This window comes from Arvicola amphibius, chromosome 7 (assembly GCF_903992535.2).
Source record: "Arvicola amphibius chromosome 7, mArvAmp1.2, whole genome shotgun sequence".
NCBI lineage: Eukaryota > Metazoa > Chordata > Mammalia > Rodentia > Cricetidae > Arvicola > Arvicola amphibius.
This window is the reverse complement of record NC_052053.1, coordinates 80,231,890-80,251,125: the sequence shown is the minus strand read 5'-3', so window position 1 is coordinate 80,251,125 and position 19,236 is coordinate 80,231,890. Positions and strand designations below refer to the sequence as shown.

Sequence of the window (19,236 nt, the reverse complement as noted above, 5' to 3'; positions counted from 1 at the left end):
GGGAGAGAATGAGGGTACTAGGATGTGAAAGGCAGCTCAAGCTGCCTTTGGGAGGATGAAGCTAGCAAGGCTTGGCCTTCCAGCAAGAGCATGCAACCGTGGAAACGCTCAAATCATTTATGCATTTTAAAAGATCTGGTGTCTCTTGATACCTTCCAGCATTTTCCAATTAAGCACAGATACCCCGTGACAGTCAGGTTCCAACCAGTGACTAAATCTCCACCATGAAATGCAGCACTGGGTTCCATGACCCCATTACTGTTAGCAACAAAGGCCCTTTGGTGACCCCTGGAATCAGAGTACATGCTGTGCTGCCATCTGATCCAGGCTGGGCCTTTGTGGATTTACTCTCAATAGTACAGCCTAGGCTGTCTGTCTTCACAGCACATGTTCAAGCTATCTGGAACCCCAGGGTCTCTTCTGGGAGGAGCTGGCGTCCTCCGAGAGCAGCGGCAGACAGTATAGACACTGACCTGTCTGGAGATGGCGAGCTGCAGGGCCAGGTAGAAAGCTGCTTGGTGGTCTGTAGGTGACAGGCTGTGGGCCCTGAAAAAGTATTCGCTGCTGTTAGAACACGAGGCCACCTGCGTGTGCCCATCACAAGTTCTCTGCACATCTGCGTGTTGGTGCCAAAGTCTCATTTTCAGCTGAATTATGTATCATTTCCTTGACCCTTCCCCAGTACTGCTAACGTTACACAATCTGACCACCATGCACAGATTATGTTTTAATACGAAATATTAAAATTAAATTAAATTAAAATTAATTGGAGTATGTGTCTGGTTCTTGTCCAGAACCTAAAATGGCCATAGAGGTTCCCAGACTCTGTGAAGGGGCCTAGAGACAAGTAATCAATCCCCAGACCCTGAGGTCTGGCCTTCTCAACAGATGCTTCCCCTTAGTCGAACAGAAACCTGTGTCATTCTGGGTCATGATAAAAACAACTAACAGACTGTGGGCCCTGAAAAAGTATTCACCCTTTTCTAACATAAACCCATAGCCAGATGATGGCTACTTTGGTTAAGTTTGGTGTGGCCTTAATGCTACTTCATCCAAATTTCTGGATTTCAGAAAAAGCCATAGGAAAATCAAAGACCAGTTTTGCTTATAAAATGAGGTTTGGGTTTTTGTGAACCAGAAGGAGGAAAGAAAGACACCCATTTACTCTGTAAGGAGTCTACTAAATTCTATGCAGCTCCCTAATTGTGTTCCTCTAACTATGTTGTGTGACAGTGTGGTTGGACACTTGGCTTGGCTCCATCCACTGGTCCTGGCTGCTGGATGCAGAGGCTGCTTGGGCTGTCTAACAGGCTGCAAGTGTAGCCTTCTTCGGCTTTTATGTAAAAGTTCATGCATTTCATCAGAAGCAATTCAAAATGTGATAGTGTACAGAACCTACTTCTGCTTTTAACAGTCTGGTAGGAAGAGAAAAACAAACTCAACTTCCATAAAAGGGAGCACGGAGCAGACTAATTACAAAGTGGGGTCCTGGACAGCAAAGAACCATCTCTGCTTTGACAGCACTCTGTGATCCAAAGAGGGACTTTCACCAGCTGACAGCAAGTTCAAGATCAAACAGAAACTGAAATTATTATGGAGTCATCTGCGGCCAACTCATCAAAGTTTTCTAGAGACATTGGTCTTTTACGTAACTGTCAGACTTCCAAAGGAAAAGAAAAAGACACGTAATATGCACGACACAGAAAACATGCCAAATACATGAACTTGGGTACTGTTTGGGGAAATGCTGTACTGTATGTATAACTGGGGTTTGCGCTTTTCTTAGTATTTTAATTTACTTAAAAATAGTTTTTATTATTATTTGTGTGTGTGTTGTACACATGTGTGCCGGTAGGCTTGCCTGTGAGTGCACATCTGGAGGACAGAAGCCTCTGCTCTATTGTTCCTGTTCTTCACACTTTTTTTTTGAGGCTTCATCTTTCCCTGAACTATGGCTAGACTGACTGGCCAGTGAGCCACTGGGATCCCCAACTCTGCCTCATCAGCACCGGGATTAAGGACATGCATCACCACATCAAGCTTTTATGTGAGTGCTGGGAATCAAATCAGGTTCTCATGCCTGTACAGCGAGCATTTCACCCATGAGCCCTATGGCTCCAGTTGTTAATATCAACTGGGGAGTCCTGGGGAACTCTTACTAGCAGCCCCTCGACAGGCCACCACCTTTGGGCTTTACTGACCTGGGTTTAAGTGATGGCGGCTGAGCATGCACTACAGCTGTCTCCACTGCATTGCAGCTCGCATGACTGACACGCCCTGGCTCTCCACGCATGAGTAATGAAAGGAATTTTCTTTGGTGCTCATGGGTGAGGTGAAAATGTCATGGTTTCTGTCTTTCCCAATTATCCAGTGAAAATGGGTAAAAGATCAATTATGAAGAAACATTTATTATGCAGAGTAATTTATTTTATCTCGACTTCTTTCAAAAATAAAAAGGCCAGGTTTCTACAGCCATCAAAAATAATTTGTCAGAACTGTAATTTTTCTCAGCCCAGTTTGTATTTTTCCACAAAGTAAGTCAAATCATGCTTGCTCCTATCCAGTGCTAACTAAGTGAGAAGCTGGCAGCTGCTCTGGTGAATTCTGAGTGTGGATGGTGATCGCTATGGGCAAAGGCCCACTCTGGTCTCATCACAGGATTGTGGGCCACTAACCACAGGCCTGGAAAAGAAACAAACTGGAAGTGCTAGCAATTTTGCAATTTCCAAAGAGCATTATGGTGACTTCTAAAGAATTTCCACTGAGGCTAATAATAAGACTCCGCATGCCTGTTTCTATTGAAGCACACCTTAAAACTTGAGTTTTTTTTTTTCTCATGGTTTATTTTTTTTATATTTAAAAATTTCCATCTCCTTCCCTCCTCCTCCCCCTTCCCTCCCCTCCTCCTCCCCCTTCCCTCCCCTCCTTCTCCCCCTTCCCTCCCCTCCCCTCCACCCATACCTCCCCTCCCTCCCTCTCAAGGCCAAGGAGCCATCAGGGTTCCCCACTCTATGCTAAGACCAAGGTCCTCCCAACTCCCCCCAGGTCCAGGAAGGTGATCGACCAAGCAAAAACTCCACCAAAGAACTCCTACAGCTGATAAACTCCTTCAGTAACGTGGCAGGTTACAAGATCAACTCCAAAAAATCAGTCGCCCTCCTATACACAAAGGATAAGGAAGCAGAGAGGGAAATCAGAGAAGTATCACCTTTCACAATAGCCACAAATAGCATAAGATATCTGGGAGTATCTCTAACCAAGGAAGTGAAGGATTTATTTGACAAGAACTTTAAGTCTTTGAAGAAAGAAATTGAAGAGGATACCAGAAAATGGAAGGATCTCCCCTGCTCGTGGATTGGGAGGATCAACATAGTAAAAATGGCAATTCTACCAAAAGCAATCTATAGATTCAATGCAATCCCAATCAAGGTCCCATTAAAATTCTTCACAGAGATTGAGAGGACAATAATCAACTTTATATGGAAAAACAAGAAACCCAGGATAGCCAAAAAAATCTTATACAATAAAGGTTCTTCTGGAGGCATTACCATCCCTGACTTCAAAACATGAGTTTTAAGTGACTTGCATAATTTTGTTAATGAATGAAACTGACTACTTTAGCAAAAGAAAGGGGGTAGGTGGGAAATAGCAAATAAAACAAGAAAAAGTAAGTGGGGTTCACCCCCTGTAGATGCCACACACCTTGTTTCAGTTGTGTGGGACAGCTCCAGCAGCTTCTGGGACAAGGGCCCTTTGATATGCTTACTGCTACTCTGCTCAATAAAAACCAAGTGCCCATGAAGCTGCAAGTCTGAAAATTCTACATGAATCTAAAGCAGTTCCACAAGCCATCCTCATGTAGACAACACCTGGCCAGGTTGCTAAAAGAAACTCAGACAACCTAAAATGCTATCACAGCGATGCTCACAGTGCCTCTATTGATAAAGCACCTATATCTTAAAGAATTCAGTTCTTCTCCCACGACAAAGATGGGTATCTATTCTTCTCCCATGAATAGATAAGCATCTATTCATCCATCATCCTTCCTGATACCTACCCATCTATGTACCCATCTATCCACCTCTCCCATCTACCAACCTAGCTGGCTCTCCATCTACCCATTCTCCCTTCTGCCCACCCACTCTCCCACCCACCCACCCATCCATCCATCCATCCTCCCATCTATCTACTAATCCATACATCCACTCTCCAATCACCTACCCATCCATTAACGCACCCACTTACTGGTTTACCCTTTCATCCATCTACTAACCCACCTGCCCATTCACCTACCCCTATCCACTGCCACCCACTCATCTGTTTATCTATCCATTTATATTATACAGTACTTACTCCAAAGAATAAGGCTCTAATAAGTCTGGAGATAAATAATACAAGTTTTCCTTAGGGAGCTCTTTCCACCCATTTCAGGAGAGACCTGAAATGATCTTCGCAGTGTAACAGATGCAGTGGCCAGACAAAGGCATACTGGGCTGCTGCTGGAACATGGATGGCTCAGACAACCGGGCTAGAGCCCAGCATGTCCAGTGGACTCCTAAATTTCAGCTCCAATAGTGTCTAGAGCTGATCATGATCATATAGACAATGCTGATCAATTCTGATTCTGGCTCATAAAGCACAGATCTCACAACAATGATGACTATAATTTATGAAGTATCTATTATAGGCATCTTACCTAAGAATACTCAGAAAGGAGGCAGAAACAGAAACGGAATGGGGAAATGTGTGATGCCATGGCTTGGTCTTTATCCCACCCTCCGGCTGTCCTGTCTGGCTAATTTCTCAAAGTTCCCTTCAGTTCTGATTACAATGGGCACAGAACTCATGAATTAGGAAAAAATATGCAGAGTTAAATCAAAGCGCCTTCACTAGGTACGCACCTTAACTTGTCCAGGTGGCTTTAGCACTGAACGTCTGCATTCTGGGACCAGCTGAGCCCCGAGCTATCATCCTCTACACATACACCCACCACTTAAACCCAAGCTAGGGGAGAGAGAGACAGGAAAGTAAAGCTATGTATCCCATGCCCCCTCTGAGTGGCAGACACGGATGATATAGGAGCATTGCTTAATAGTGCATGTGTGACAGACACATGCTGTCACCGTCTTTGGACCGCTCTTCTCCAGAGGACGTGGAAGTTCACTGAAGCAAAGCTTATGGCCCTGCACATAGAAGTATTTACTTCGCCATATTTCTGCTCGGCATGGATAAACTGGTGGAGGCGACTAGGTTATGGGCTGATAGCTCAGTATCTGGGTAAAGCCACACCACTTTGATATATTCAGACATTACCCCCTTGAGGGCCCCGGAAAGCAATCTTTCCAAATTCTGGCTCTAGTTATGATTAAGACTTCATTCCCACAGGCTATCCCTCTTTTAAATGTACCACTTTTCTGTTCAAACAAAAGAAATGAACAGCAAAACCAGAAGTGAAATAATAGTACAAACAGAACTTTGGGGAAACCATATAAAATACATAGTAGAAAAACATTTCTCACCCAAGTGGCTTTAAATGCTCTACTTACGTTTAAGAATTAATACAATATTTCTTATTTATTTAAAATCTTTTCCTTAAAGCTTTTATTAAGTCCCCAATTGACTAAAATAGTCAATGTCTACTTGAATCAAAATGACTGTATGCATTTGAAAAGCATTCTGTATTTCAGATAAACACTAATTTAGGTTAGCCTTCTGCAAAGTAGTCAGTTAGATTACGAGAGCTTATTTTTCCTTGGTCCCTTATGAACAAACATGTTAAATCTCTTTGAATTCAAACCTAAGCGGAGAAGGAAGAGAAAAGAATTCAGGCCGACAGAACAGCTGTTACATAACCCTCGCTACCCAGGCTGCCCCGGCAGACCACCACTGTGGCTGTTTTTAGAGACCCCGTGAGGCTGCTGATTTAAGGAAAGGGACACTTTCTCAGGCATCCGCGTGTGGGTTTGATGAGAGCTGGAGAAAGCAAAACCTGGAATCATTTGAAATGGAAATGCTTTCCTGCCCTGGGCTGAGAAACACTAACAACAAAAGCTGAGCCCAGAGCCAGGGGTCTATGCAGACGTCAAGAACAGGCCCAGCAAAGTGAAGGAGTTGGACAAGCCTGCTTGGAAACAGAAAGAAATGAGGCTCGGGCAGTTCGGTGGAGAAAAGCCAGGTGATGAGGACACCATGAGAAAGGCACACGGGCAACATGGCAGAAGCGCACTACACATGGCTGAGGAAAGCATCTGACAAAGGTGGCTGGTATAGGTTGGCTCGTGAGGTTTTCAAAGACGCAACTAAGTTTCCTGCACAGTTTTAAGAAATCAATGTAACTCAGGTGTATTTAAAATGACAGGATCAATTCCAATTCTAGATTTCACCTCACAGGGCTGGATTTTCAGGGACCAACTTGATTCTGATGATTTATTACACCTGCAATGAGCAAAGTTAGTTACAAGGAAAACTACCTAGATGCTGGCTCAACACTGGCTCCAATATATATCCCTAGCGACTCTTTTCACTCCTGCACCCTCTCCCCATACTGCGATGGCATTAGTGCTTGTTCTGTCCACCAGGTACGTACAGAGGCATGGGGATAACCACGGATTTTATGGTAACAATGCCCTGTTCAAGCATGAAGGTGTTGTGGGCAGTGGGTTTGGGCAGCTGTTATGGCGTTTCAGAGACTTTCAGACCTCTGGTTTCTGCACCTGTTAATGTCACCTTTTTCTGACAGGCAGAAAAAGCCAGAAAAGAAGGACCTCTTTTCAAGACGACAAATGCCTCCAATAAAGGAACCAGCTCTATAGACAAAGTGTCTGCCTTTCTTGTGCTGAAATCACTTTATCAGGAATGAATAAAAAATACCCAAATAGATTAAAAGTGGGCGAACAGGGCAAGGAGTGATATCCTGCTTCCAGTTTCGAGGTTTCATGTTTGCTGCTCAAGACAACATACTCCCCAGGGCAAAACACTGTTTACATAATCTTTAAAAATACCCTGCCTTTCTCATACTCATCATCCTTGGTTGTCACTACGTACACAGAGTGAAAAGACAAACTCCCACTCACCTCTGAAACGCAAGCAGCGCCTTCCTTTGCAGGACCTCCTGCATCCCTCGCAAGGAAGCTGAGAAAAGGGTTCTGTTAGTAGGTGGCAGGAAAGACTGGGGTGGGAATGACAATACTAAACCCACCACAAAAGCCATGTTACATGTACCAAGTTCCAAGGGCCTAGTGCACTAGGCACTGTTAGGATGGAATCCCTGTCCCATCCCCAAAGCTCTTCCCATGTTCAATGGACATTACTTTGGAACAATGCCAGAGACAGTGTGAGCTTTGGGACCTTAGTCCTATATGTCACACACATAGCATGCTGTATCTTTCTTAACGTGAATCCAGTCTAGCTTATCACTGCTACTTTTCAAGCACATTTCTGTTAAAAAGAAAAACCGGAGCATGCTAGCAAGGGGGTGGGGAGGTACTTTCCCAAGGGCCATTTGAACTGCAGAAAGAACACATTGGTTCCCCCAAGATAAACATGTAGAACTGGCTCCACCAGGATAGTGCAGTCGGACCAAGCACCAGCGGATCAACAGGCTTCAGAGATCCTTCTGCTGCTGCTGATGCTAGTTTAATTCATGCTACCTAAGGCCAGGATTCTGTGATATCAACATAAAGAACGGAGCTCACACTTAACATGGGTATAGGAATATCAGTTTACATGTGTGAGCAAACACTTGCCTGTGGAAAACAAGAGAAATGGCTCTCTTATGGTCTGGTCTGCCTAGGAACAAAAAGGGGACTTTGTACTGGAGTCAGGAAGAGTCCAGAGAAGTCTGTCTGCAGTGGCGCTGCAGGAGGCCCTTATCCAATCACTGCACAAAGGCAGCTCTTGCTTGCCAAGGCATTAGCAGTGGGAGGCTGTCCACAGGGCTGGATGGAGCTGGGCCTGGGGCTCCTACAGAGAACCTTAACTGACCGAACTCAACTTCAAATGCTGTGAGAGGTGCATTCTGCAGGGTGCACTGATTGATTCTAAAGGCTGTTTAGGGGTCGAGTCTGAATCAAGAATGTATGTGGGTAAGTCTATGGCCTTCAGACTTTCCCCTGAAAGTCAATATTTGAAAACATCTGCTGAGTAGGGACAATGTAGCGTATGTATATGGAAATGTCGCCAGAAACCCAATATTGAAAAGCAATTGACATGCCAAAAATGCAGTATTTTAGGGTAGAGAAAAGAAAACTTAGGGTTAATTTGTAGGAGTCACAGTGGTATTGTCTTCCTACAACTAACAGGCAGTGGGGGACTTCGCAGGAGGCTAGTAAGATTCTATCTACTGCTTTAGTGGTGCTTCAGGGCATTCTGTCTTATACTAGTCATTAAGTTATGTATTTGTCTTTGAGGGTATTTTTTTATTCAAGTTATATTTTATAAAATATAAAAAAATCAGAAAATAACATTTACTTATATTTTCTGCAAAAATTTTAAGTGTATAAAACATTAAGATTTATTTAAAGTCAAAAACCCATCAACCAAAACTTTTTTAGAATATTCAAAATCTATAAGTCATCATCCTCAGGAACCATGGGTACTGGTTAGCTACATTGCATGTGCGCACAATTGTGAGTTAAATGTGGGGACAAAGAAGTGGATAGTCTGCTAGAAAACGCTGCGCCCTGCAAACTTGTGGCCCTAAACGCTTCTATACTACTGTACCTATCTAATGTCCACCTTTCCCTTAGGAATGGGCCAGGTGAAGGGCTGGGGCCACGATGGAGACATGCTGGCTGTCTCATCTCTTGAGGCCTTAGTCTTCTGACTGTCAGGATAGAGCACCAGCACCCACTGGCTAGGAACCTGGGCACCACTAGCCCCATGAGCCTGTGACCCCATCTCAGGCTCTGACATTTCCCATCCCAGTCTAGACAGAGAAGAGGGAACACTGGTGGCCCTACAGGCCAGGATCCCAGGACATCCCAGCTTGAGTGCCCTCCTAAGTCACAGGAGACTGAGATACTGCAGGGTGGGGCCTCTCTCACCATCAGTGGCTTGCAGACTATACGTGAGCCCCAGAGCTAGGTAGCCTTTGGCCTTGAATTCCGATGTTTTATCTCCTATATCAACGACAGTTTTGGCAAATTTCTCAGCCTCTTCCAACTGAAAGAGAAGTTAAAAAACAACAACGTGTCAACTTCCAACATCAGTTCCCATGAGCACCTGCTGCTAAACATGGGTTTCCAATGAATTGCTTTGGAAATGATCCCCAAACCTTCCAACTCTACCCTGGAAATTCTCTTTTCTTTAGTAAGCCTTTCTTTTCAATAGCCCGTAGGATTCCTATTTATCTTTTTTTTTTTTTTTAAAAAAAACTTTCCCTCTTTGCGTATTTGCCTTCTTTTCCAAAGTTGCTATCATATTTGGTGGGCTTCTGTCTTTTCCATCTTCATTTTCACTGGTTGGTTCTATAATGTGGATGGACTCAGGGGTCAGAGGTCAAATCAATGTATTTGAAAAGAATAGTTCCTGAAATGCCTTGTTTGGGGGTTTTCCCCTTTATTCATGACATAAAAAAATGCATTCAGACTTGGATTCTCTTTGCCACAGCGGTTAAAAATTTCAAAACTCAACCCATTTTACAGAACATAGCACACAGTCCTGGCACCAGCAGATTCCTGTGAGAATGCACTTGTGAACTCACGCTCAGTGAGATCTCTTGCACAATTCACTAGAAAAAGAAGTTTCTTTAAAAGTGTGACAAACAGGGCTGGAGAGATGGCTCAGTGGTTAAGAGCACTGGTTGCTCTTCCAGAGGTCCTGAGTTCAATTCCCAGCAGCCACATGGTGGCTCACAACCATCTATAGTGAGATCTGGTGCCCTTTTCTGGCCTCCAGGCATCCATATGAACACTGTATACATAATAAATAAATCTTTAAAATAAGAAGTGTGACAAACGATGGTGCTGAAGCTGGATGTAACCCATGGGAGTCCATTCACTCTTGATTGCTGAGGTCTTGGAAAATTTTAATAATGAAAGGTATGAAAAGACATACAGAGATTTGTTACCCATCTCTCAAAACGATGTGCTTTTGGTGTTTAGGGACCTGTTTATCACAGTAATAAATAGAAGCCCAGCTGGGAGGAGGGCAGCAGTCACGTGTGTGGGTTCCAAGCCAAGGCACACTCTGCTGCTCTCTTCAGGCCCTCAGCGTTGTTCCCCCTGCTCCCAGCCCCAAACTGTCCAATCCACAGGCGCTCGTCACACTACAGCACAGCTGTGAGCCTATGCCTGCTTGCTCTTTTTTCTGCTACCTTCTTCGTTCAAGGGAAATCAAACAACAATGGGTCATTCTTTACAAGGCTCAGTTTCCTACTGTTGGGTGAGAACACATGGGAACAAAGGAAGTGAGGACTGGAGGGGAAGGAAACCTGAGTTAGCAGGGAGTCCTGGGCTTCGGGCAAAAGACTTCACATGCATTAACTGGATATGAAGTTGAAACAAAGAGGTTACAGCCCCACTGTAGGAGACACTACCAGCTGAGCAAGTTAACCAGAGTTTTCTGCTTCCTAATGCTGTGTTTGGTGAGGTACTAGAACCCTGATAAATTATACTGCCACATTCAAGTTTGAACAAGACTATCTGAAGAAAGTGCTTGTGAAGAAAGATGTGTGAAGGAAGTTGTGTTGAGGCAGAGGGCAAACCTTCCCAGTCATACATGTCACACACAGCAAGCTGTATCTCTCCAAGTGTGAATCCAGTGGCTTCTAGTCGCTACAAAAGAAAACCCGGAGCACCCTGGAAATCACTGACTTCCTTAGGGTGAGTGAGGCTTGACAAGGAGGCGTGGCGGAAGCTGACACTGGGCTAGAGCCCTGTGCAGAAGGGGAGAACACCCACTTACCCAGTGAAGGGAACCCACACAGAGCTTGGCTGCCAGGAGTGGGATGGTGGCATCGTCGGGCTTCAGCCGGATGCATTCCTTCAGCACCTTCACGGCCCGGGCGGACTGCAGAGGGACAGCACAGTTTTGCAAACTCACATTGTCAGATAGAGCGAAACATTCCAGCCTTCTCAGAGGGGTTTCCTACCCAAGCAGGGACCAGGGCCTGTATAACCAGAGCTTGGGGCTCACAGTGACGGAGGCGTGAACTGCTATCACGAGCAAGTTGCAATGCGCCCTAGTACATGCCTAGTTCACTCCTTGCTTATGCAGCCACTGCAACAGTGAGAAAAACAGACTGCAGAAGTTTACACTGCTATAAAAAACAAACACTAATTAGAAGCACACCAAACCATATTTCTGAGCTCAGTTAGCACAAATAATCTATGGCGCACTTCACAATTTACTGAATGCCAGACTTTCTAATGGTTGCATCTTTATCACGAATGCATATGGCAGGACTGCCACCCCAAGCATTTGTGCATGTTTCTGCATTTGCCGATAACTCTAGGAAGTAGGCACTTATCACCACTCCATTTTACCACAAAGAAAACGGAGGCACTAAGTGACATGCCTGTGTCATCCAGCTATGGAAGCAGCCAGGCTTCCACCAAGCAGCAGCAGCCATGTTTATGGCTAGTAGCACCTGCGGCTTAACACTACCCACGTAAAGATACTAAAGATCCTCCACCATCACCCTAATCCCAGCACCTCCCCACTCTTGGACACATGTGCACACATATGCACACACCTCTGGGTCATGTTTACATCCCCAAAGGAGCTCAAGACTTGATCCAACCATGTACATTTGACATGAATGAGTCACAATAGGTTAAAAAAAAGACAAATTAAGCACTCCCCATCTTAGTGCTATATCCATCTTGGGCCCTAAATAATTAAATTTGGTGATCCATTATGAAAAGGCCATAGGATAGTTTGAAATCCCATTTTAGCATTCTATGAGGTGGACGATATATCCTTCAAGAAATTTAACTGCAAAAGCCTAGATAGAAAGCAGCACTCATGAAAAGACTCACCTTTCCAGCAGCCATCAGAGACAGAGCAAACTGGTACCAGAGGTGGAACTCCTCAAAGGCAAACTTCATGGCTCTTTCTAAGCACTGGTTGGAAAGAAGAAAACAACATCTACATGCTGAGAACTGTTGGAGCAGACCTGGGTGAGTATGAATCCACAGTAGTTAAGTCTGCCAGCTCCACCAACCTTCAATGCCTAGAACTCTCCACCTTCCAAGGCGTTCCCTCGCCATGCAGAGCATGATGCCAAAGGCTAGAACAATTAATAGCTGGTAGACACAAGAAACATTTTGCTCTGAGAAGAGATGGAGGTTGGCATACAAACATCCCAACCACAAGGCCCAAACTGGGCAGAAATAGAAGTTCTATGAGAAGTGAACAAAAGCGTGAGGAGTGGCATTTACAAGAATGGCCACTGAACTGGGCCGTGATGAGAAAAGAACCTGATTGAGAGGCAGGAATGGTAGGAGGAGGGCGAAGACTGTGCCTCAATTTGGCCATGGCAAGCCCAGTGAAGCCAATTTGACAAACAGATCAGTAAGAGTTTGGGCTGGAGCCATGTCATCTGCTTTTCCAAATTATTTTTTCTTTTCTTCGGTTACCACATCGGTATTAATGAACTGCTTTCATTCTCCAGTTCCAGCACAAGGGCACGCTCTGCTTCTTGGTTTCTCCAGGGCTGGCCAGCTTGCTGTGGCACACAACTGACAAACTGCCCTCTTGGGGAGCAAGGTGCCAGTAGAAAACATGACACATTCGCTATGAAGTGAAGTGTTCTAGGGGCTTCACAATCCACAATTTGTCCAAGTTGGAGCCACCACAGGAGACGGCGGGCAACACTTCTCTTGAAGAGGAAGGAAAGGAGACTGAGAACAGAAACTCAAGTGGAGACTCTGCAGAGAGGGCATGGAAGCATGCCACCACTCAGTCTCAAAGGGGCATGAGGACGCGGTGCAGCGCACTGGAGGAGAAGAGGTGCAGACGAGGAGTGGAAGGAGGCTCTGCAGAGCCAAGGTGGAGGATGCGGAGAGGCTACTTCATCATGTCCGTATTTCCTGGCGGAGGCAAAGAAATGGAGCAGATCTTCAGCAAGGAGGGCCGAGCAGACAGAGAGAGAACCGAGGGACACACAGGTCCCAGAAGACATAAGCGCACCAGGCTCCTGGAATGAACGTGTGGCAAGGCAGGTGCCTCGAGGGACAGGGGGACAAAGAGGGCTGCCTGCCCAGACCACTGCTTGCTCTGTCAGGGTGGAGTGCAGTGGTTGTTGGGATAAAAATGAAATATCAGAGCCAAGAGAGGTAAAGCACGGTAAAGGAAAGGCTTGGGTAACCAGGAAGCCTGCAGACTGTTTATGGCAAGGTCACTGAGACTGGCCTGAGTGTGCCATGACACCTAGAGCACTTCATGCCGGTCTGTCTTCTCTGCAGTGCATGGAACAGAAAACGACGGGTTCCTCTCAGCTAATGGACAGAGGGAAGGGCAGGGAGAAGGAACGAAGTGGCTCACAGAGGGGGCGATGCACAAACACAAGACCTAACACACAATAAAACAAAATGGGGAGGTTGGGGAGTGGAGAAGACAATTCTAGCATTTGTAGAGGCTGGGGAGATAGCTCAGCTGGTAAAGTGCTTGTGCAAACACAAGGACCTGAGTTTGGGTCTCCGGCACCCATGTAAAAAAAGCCAGGCATGACAGTGAGTTCCTGTGAAGTGCAGTTACTCTGGTCCAAACCAGGAGCCTCTTGGTTTAGTGAGAGACGCTGTCTCAAAAATAAAGGGGAAGGTCACTGAAGAAGACAACCAGCATTCACCTCTGGCCCCTAACATGCAGCACACTTTTACACAAGCAAATGCATGCACACATGCACGCATGTGAGCAAACTCAGGTCACCAGGCTTGACAGTGAGTGTTTTTACCCACTGAGCAATTTGGCCAGATCAATTTTTTTGTTGTTAATTATTCTTGTTTTGTTGTTTTGTTTTTTTCAAGACAGGGTTTCTCTGTGTAGGTCTTGCTGTCCTGGAACTCTTTGTAGGCCAGGCTGACCTCGAACTCACAGGGACTTGTCTCTGCCTCCCAAGTGCTGGGATTAAAGGTGTGCACCACCACCACTACCTGGCTTATATATATAATCAAAGGTAGAGGCATCTTGGTTTTGCCAAGATCTTTTTCTGAAGTTGTAATTAAGATGAAGTAAGAGTGCTCCATGATCAAGCAAACTGCCGTTGGATAGCCAGAGACCAGAAGTCCATGAGTGCACAGAACCTTTGTGAAGGAGCTTGGCCAGCCATGGTGGCGCACACCTTTAATCCCAGCACGCACAAGCCAGAGGCAGGTGGATCTCTGTGAGTTAGAGTCCATCCTGGCCTACAAAGTGAGTTCCAGGCCAGCCAGACAATAAAATGAGTCCCTGTTTAAAAAAGCTGCAGGCAGGGAGGAGAAAAAAGAGCAAGCTAGCATTACAGGTTAGTAGGGAAAAAAAAAAGAGAAACTTTATAGCAAACAGTACTATGACTACTTACTCCTAAAGAAAATATTTTAAATTGAATTTTGCCTCAATGTTTCATAAAAATCTGTGTAGGGCAAACAAGAGGCAAATGTGGAAAGCAAAAGCATGAACCTACAGGGAAATAATGAATACCTTTGAACTCTGGGTGGGAAGCTCAGCCCCCCCCCACACACCCAGATTACATAATACATGTCATTGGATCCTAACTCCAGACTCACAGTAAGTAGCCACTGCCTTCTGCATCCTATAAAATAATTTCATATGAAACCCTCACAAACAAGGCCCAATACCACAGAACCAGGCTAACATGTGGCTTGCATACCTCTGAGGCAAGGCTTTTGGTAGCACTTGCTACGTAGCCAGTCACTATTTTAAGCATTGGCTCCTTTGGTCATCTTTAAAATCCTATACAGCACAGGAAGGTACGGGTACCATCCTCCTTGAAGGGCCAGGAGGCTGAAGCACACGGATTTAAGAGACACACGGCATCTCAGTGAGCTGATGACAGAGCCAGCTGTGAATCCAGTAGCCTGGTCCCAGAGTCTGAGCTTCTAATCATGGTGCAGCAGAGTCTCCAATGACAGCCACGTCACTCACACCCCACTCAGCAGCTACTCTTCCTATGGACAGCATCGTGTACTGGACAGGGGGCCTCACGATCCCTAAGGGTTGCAGGCTCCAGCAGCACTCTTTCTGCTAATGAGGTGCCTGCTCCCAAAGCCTCTTTAGGATGGATCCCTGAAGCTATTAAATACTGAGATCTTTACAATCTGCAGGATTGTCAAGAAACTTTATGATTCTCTGACAGCCAGCCAAGCGGTACATTTCCGGCCGAGCTTTAAAAAGCACTCAGCTTGACAAGGATGAGGCAAGCCATGCATTTCCTCAACAATGACTTTCAGAGTCTTCTAGCTTGATCCTCTCTCCCAAGGCTATAGCAACCCACATCCCATGATAAGCCATGGAGGAATCACAAAGAGAGTTATAAAGGCTGAGGGTGTACTTCAAAAGGGTTGGGATACAACTTATTGAAGTGTACTTGCCTAGCATATGCACAGCCCTGGGCTCTACACTAAGTACCATACACACATACATACATACCACACAAACAAGCAAACACCCTAAGCCCTTAATACTTTAGCCAGGTATGGTGGTGGATGCCTATAACCTTGGTACTCAGGAGGCCAGCATGTACTACATAGTGAGACCCTGACTCAAAAAGCAATGAGAGTAGCTGGAGAGATAGATGCTTAGAAGTTAAGAGCACTGGTTGATCTTCCAGACGACCTGGGTTTGGTTCCTAGCACCCACATGGCAGCTCACAACAGTCTGTAACTCCAGTTCCAAGGCCTCTGATTCATTCTTCTGGTCTCCTTGGGTACCAGACATGCACATGGTGTACAAACATACATGCAGGCGAAATATACATTCATACAAAATAAAACTTAAAGAAAGGAGAGAGAGAGAGAGAGAGAGAGAGAGAGAGAGAGAGAGAGAGAGAGAGAATGACTGACTGTGCAAACTAACAATGATAAACTAACTTCACCCAGATCAGAGATTCAGAGATGTGTGCACTGTGTCACAGCTGATAGTCCTGCCTTCCTGTGGGCTCTTGGCATCTTCGCCACACAGTCAATCACACCAGCTCTGAAATGTCCAAACAGCTCCAGATGCTCCAAGACTCCAAGGCCATGGCCAATGTTTGCAGATCCAGCCAAGCCCTCCCTTACGTTCTCAGGAATACTCAGTCATTCACCTCTAAGAACTCAGGTCACCCAATTACAGGAAGAGACTTGAGCTGTGACTGGAGACACCTGGTGCCCATAACCTTTCTCCTACAGGGGTGGGTGCTCAGCCCATTGTCTGAGGAGCCTCTAAGACACCTGAGACACTACTGTGTGACAGTGCAAGTGGCCAGTCTGAATGTTTGTGAAAGCAGGTTGCTGAGAAAATGAAGGCTGACAAAATAAAATGAAGAACACACGTATTTCAGTAGTGTTTCTAGAGAAGACGAAGGACCGATGACAACAGACTTCTCAGAAGGCAGCAGGTGTCACGTGCACAGTGGCGAGAAGCTGCTGGAGCGCACAGAGCTGGCATGGCTTTGTAGAGAAGACACCAGCTCTGAGATCAGATGGCCAAGGCTTGATCACCACCCCCTTCTCTAGCCACAGGGCTATCCGTGGGGGCAGAAGCGGTGCACGGGCAGTGCTCCCAAGGGTGTCTGGTGGACTGAGCATAGAAATTCTGCAATTTTGACAGCTGCTGTGGCTTGCTTTTGTGACACAATGTGGGTTCTGATCTGAAGCAGGAAAGTCCCTGGGGATGGGAGAGTGACAGGAGCCTGGGTGGGAAACAGTCACTGAGAGCGAGACCCTGGCCCCTTTTATTTCTGGTGTCAGAGGAAGGCGGTGAGGCTTGGGGAGGGATGTGGGTCAGGTGCACACAGCATCGTGGAGAAGATGAATGTAGCTGCAGTATGATGGCTTTCCAGGACGGACAAGTATTCCAACACCCTCTGATGCCATGGATAGGTGGCAGTGGGTCCCTAGAGGCTGAGGGCATCGTCATGTGAGTGGCTGTCAGCATGTCACCTGTAAACTTCTTCCCTGCTGGCGTAAGGACTTTGCCTTTCTCTTATTTTGGCTTTTCATATGAAGCTGTCTTTGAAGGGTTCTGGGAAGAGCTGCTCTTCTGGCATAAGGAAAGGACTTAGCAACTACCTTCCTTGTATGTAAAGCCCAATTACACCAACAGGGTGTGTGGCAGCGACAGCTGCACAATACCACAGCAGGGAGAAGCCAGGGCTTATTCTGGGAATTCAAGACTGAGACTCAGCATCCAAAACCCACAGGGGAAAGGGTAGAAATAAATAATCAGATACCTCGTACTCTTGGCTTGATACCCCGTACTCTTGGCTTGATACCCCAAACTGACACCCATCACCGCTAAGAGAACAGTACCTCCCAAGCTCTCTTCCTTTTCCTTGTGGACAGTTCTCACTGCAGAGATCCTCCAGGGCCCTTCACCTAGGAGGATGTTATTTCTTGCATTGTACGTATTTAATGAGTAGGTTACTAAATGTCATTAATATAAGTCTTTGCAGTTGTGTAATAACCCATTAAAAAATTACCAAGGCAGACGAATGACACGGTGCTCCTTTTAGCAGGGAAAACCTAAGCTCCTTAGCTATTCGGGACGCACAGAACACCGAATCACAGGGGGTTCCCTGCTCTCAGTCTCACTTTACAAATGTGGGGATGAAGACCCAGAGAGCCAGCAAGACCTGTCTACGGCACACAGTGACAGAGCAGAATCAGAACCCAGGTCTCACAGTGCTCTTATTTTTAAATTAATTAAAACTAAAAGTACAAATTAAAATGAAGTTTGAGCAGTCTGCCTCAGAGAAGAATGAGTCCAGGAAATGGCTTCTAAAAGTCATACTTACAGGATTGGAAGGAACAAGCAAAAGCCTCCCCTCTCGAAGTGTGGGAAAATATACACAATGTCAAAGCTCGCTCAAGTTTCCTCCCCCTTATTTTGGCCCCCCCACCCCTCCCTGCCTTTTTTTTGTGGCTTTCAAACAGTGCTTCAAGCAGAGGATCACCAAGTTTTACTATTTTGGGAAATGCTTAAATTAAAGGACATTATTGCCTCTGGCCACAGTGAGAATAGAAATTGAGGTATTTTAATGGTCCCAGATGGCATCCTCCGGCAGTCAACCTTCTCAACCCTATGAAGCAGCTTGACAAGTGTGCACAGAGTATAGGAGCCTGGGTTCCTACTCAAATCCAACCCCCTCTGCTGCGCTCTTTGTTGGCCTTGCAAAAAGCACTAAACTCAGTTCCTCTACTCTACCTCCTCCTCATTTGCCTTTCCCCATCTAATCTTTGTTATTAGCCCCTCTCACCTGGCTTGGGACATCAAGTTTTAACCCTTAGATGGTGGCTGCATATTTGCCTTGCATAGGGACGCAAAGACTACAGAGGGAAGGATGGAGCCAGGAGTGTGGCAGGCCAGTGGCACACGGGTCAGTGGGCAGCTATACACAAAGCAAATGTGCATCGAAGTGAAGAGAAGGAGCACACGGAGTTAGGAAGTCTACCAGCTCTGTCCTAAGGAGAGCCACAGACAAAAGAGAAGGAACGGGGATGAGTGCGGCGAGCTCCGGAGACTCTAGAGACGGAGTTCCTGACAGGACTGGAGTGGAGGTGATTAGATCGTATCCTGAGGGCCCTTTCTTGATGTTCATTTGAAAGCTAAAAACATACAGGCCAGCGAAACAGAATAAAGACTACAGACATGGCCAGTATGGCTTCTGCAAGAGTGATGAGTCCATTCAAAAAGGGAAAGAATAATTTCTTCAACGAAAAGTGTTGGATTATGTGATTTCCATACCCAAAACAATGGCCTCCGTGATGGTCAGTTCTGACTGTCCACGTGACACAGTCTAGAATCACCTGGAGAAGACCCTCTGAGAATGTCTGCGAGAGATGATCTTGGTTATGTTAATTGAGATGGGAAGCCCCGCCTGGCTGGCGTCATGCCCTGCACTTTTGGGTCATGGAGTGTATAAGACTAGAGAAGGGGGTGGAGCACTAGCATGCATACATTAACTTCAAGTTTTCTGCTCTTCACAACAGATATCATGTGACCAGTATTCTCAGGGTCCTGGTGCTGTGACTTCTCTGTTTGGTGGACTGTAACCTGTAGTTAAAGCCATATAAGCCCTTTCTCCCTTGAGCT

General features: G+C 45.8%; 1 protein-coding gene across 3 annotated transcripts in view; it reads right to left on the bottom strand.

The window, feature by feature from the left end:
- Ttc7b (tetratricopeptide repeat domain 7B) overlaps window positions 1–19,236 on the bottom strand; it is a 217,301-nt gene that overhangs the window by 79,367 nt on the left and 118,698 nt on the right. For all 3 annotated transcript variants that reach the window (XM_038336771.1, XM_038336772.1, XM_038336773.1), the window contains 5 exons: window positions 11,982–12,065; window positions 10,906–11,010; window positions 9,045–9,162; window positions 7,074–7,131; window positions 474–546 (listed from right to left, as the gene is read on the bottom strand). In XM_038336771.1, the coding sequence (XP_038192699.1) occupies window positions 474–546; window positions 7,074–7,131; window positions 9,045–9,162; window positions 10,906–11,010; window positions 11,982–12,065 (438 nt within the window). The remainder of the gene's footprint in view (window positions 1–473; window positions 547–7,073; window positions 7,132–9,044; window positions 9,163–10,905; window positions 11,011–11,981; window positions 12,066–19,236) is intronic.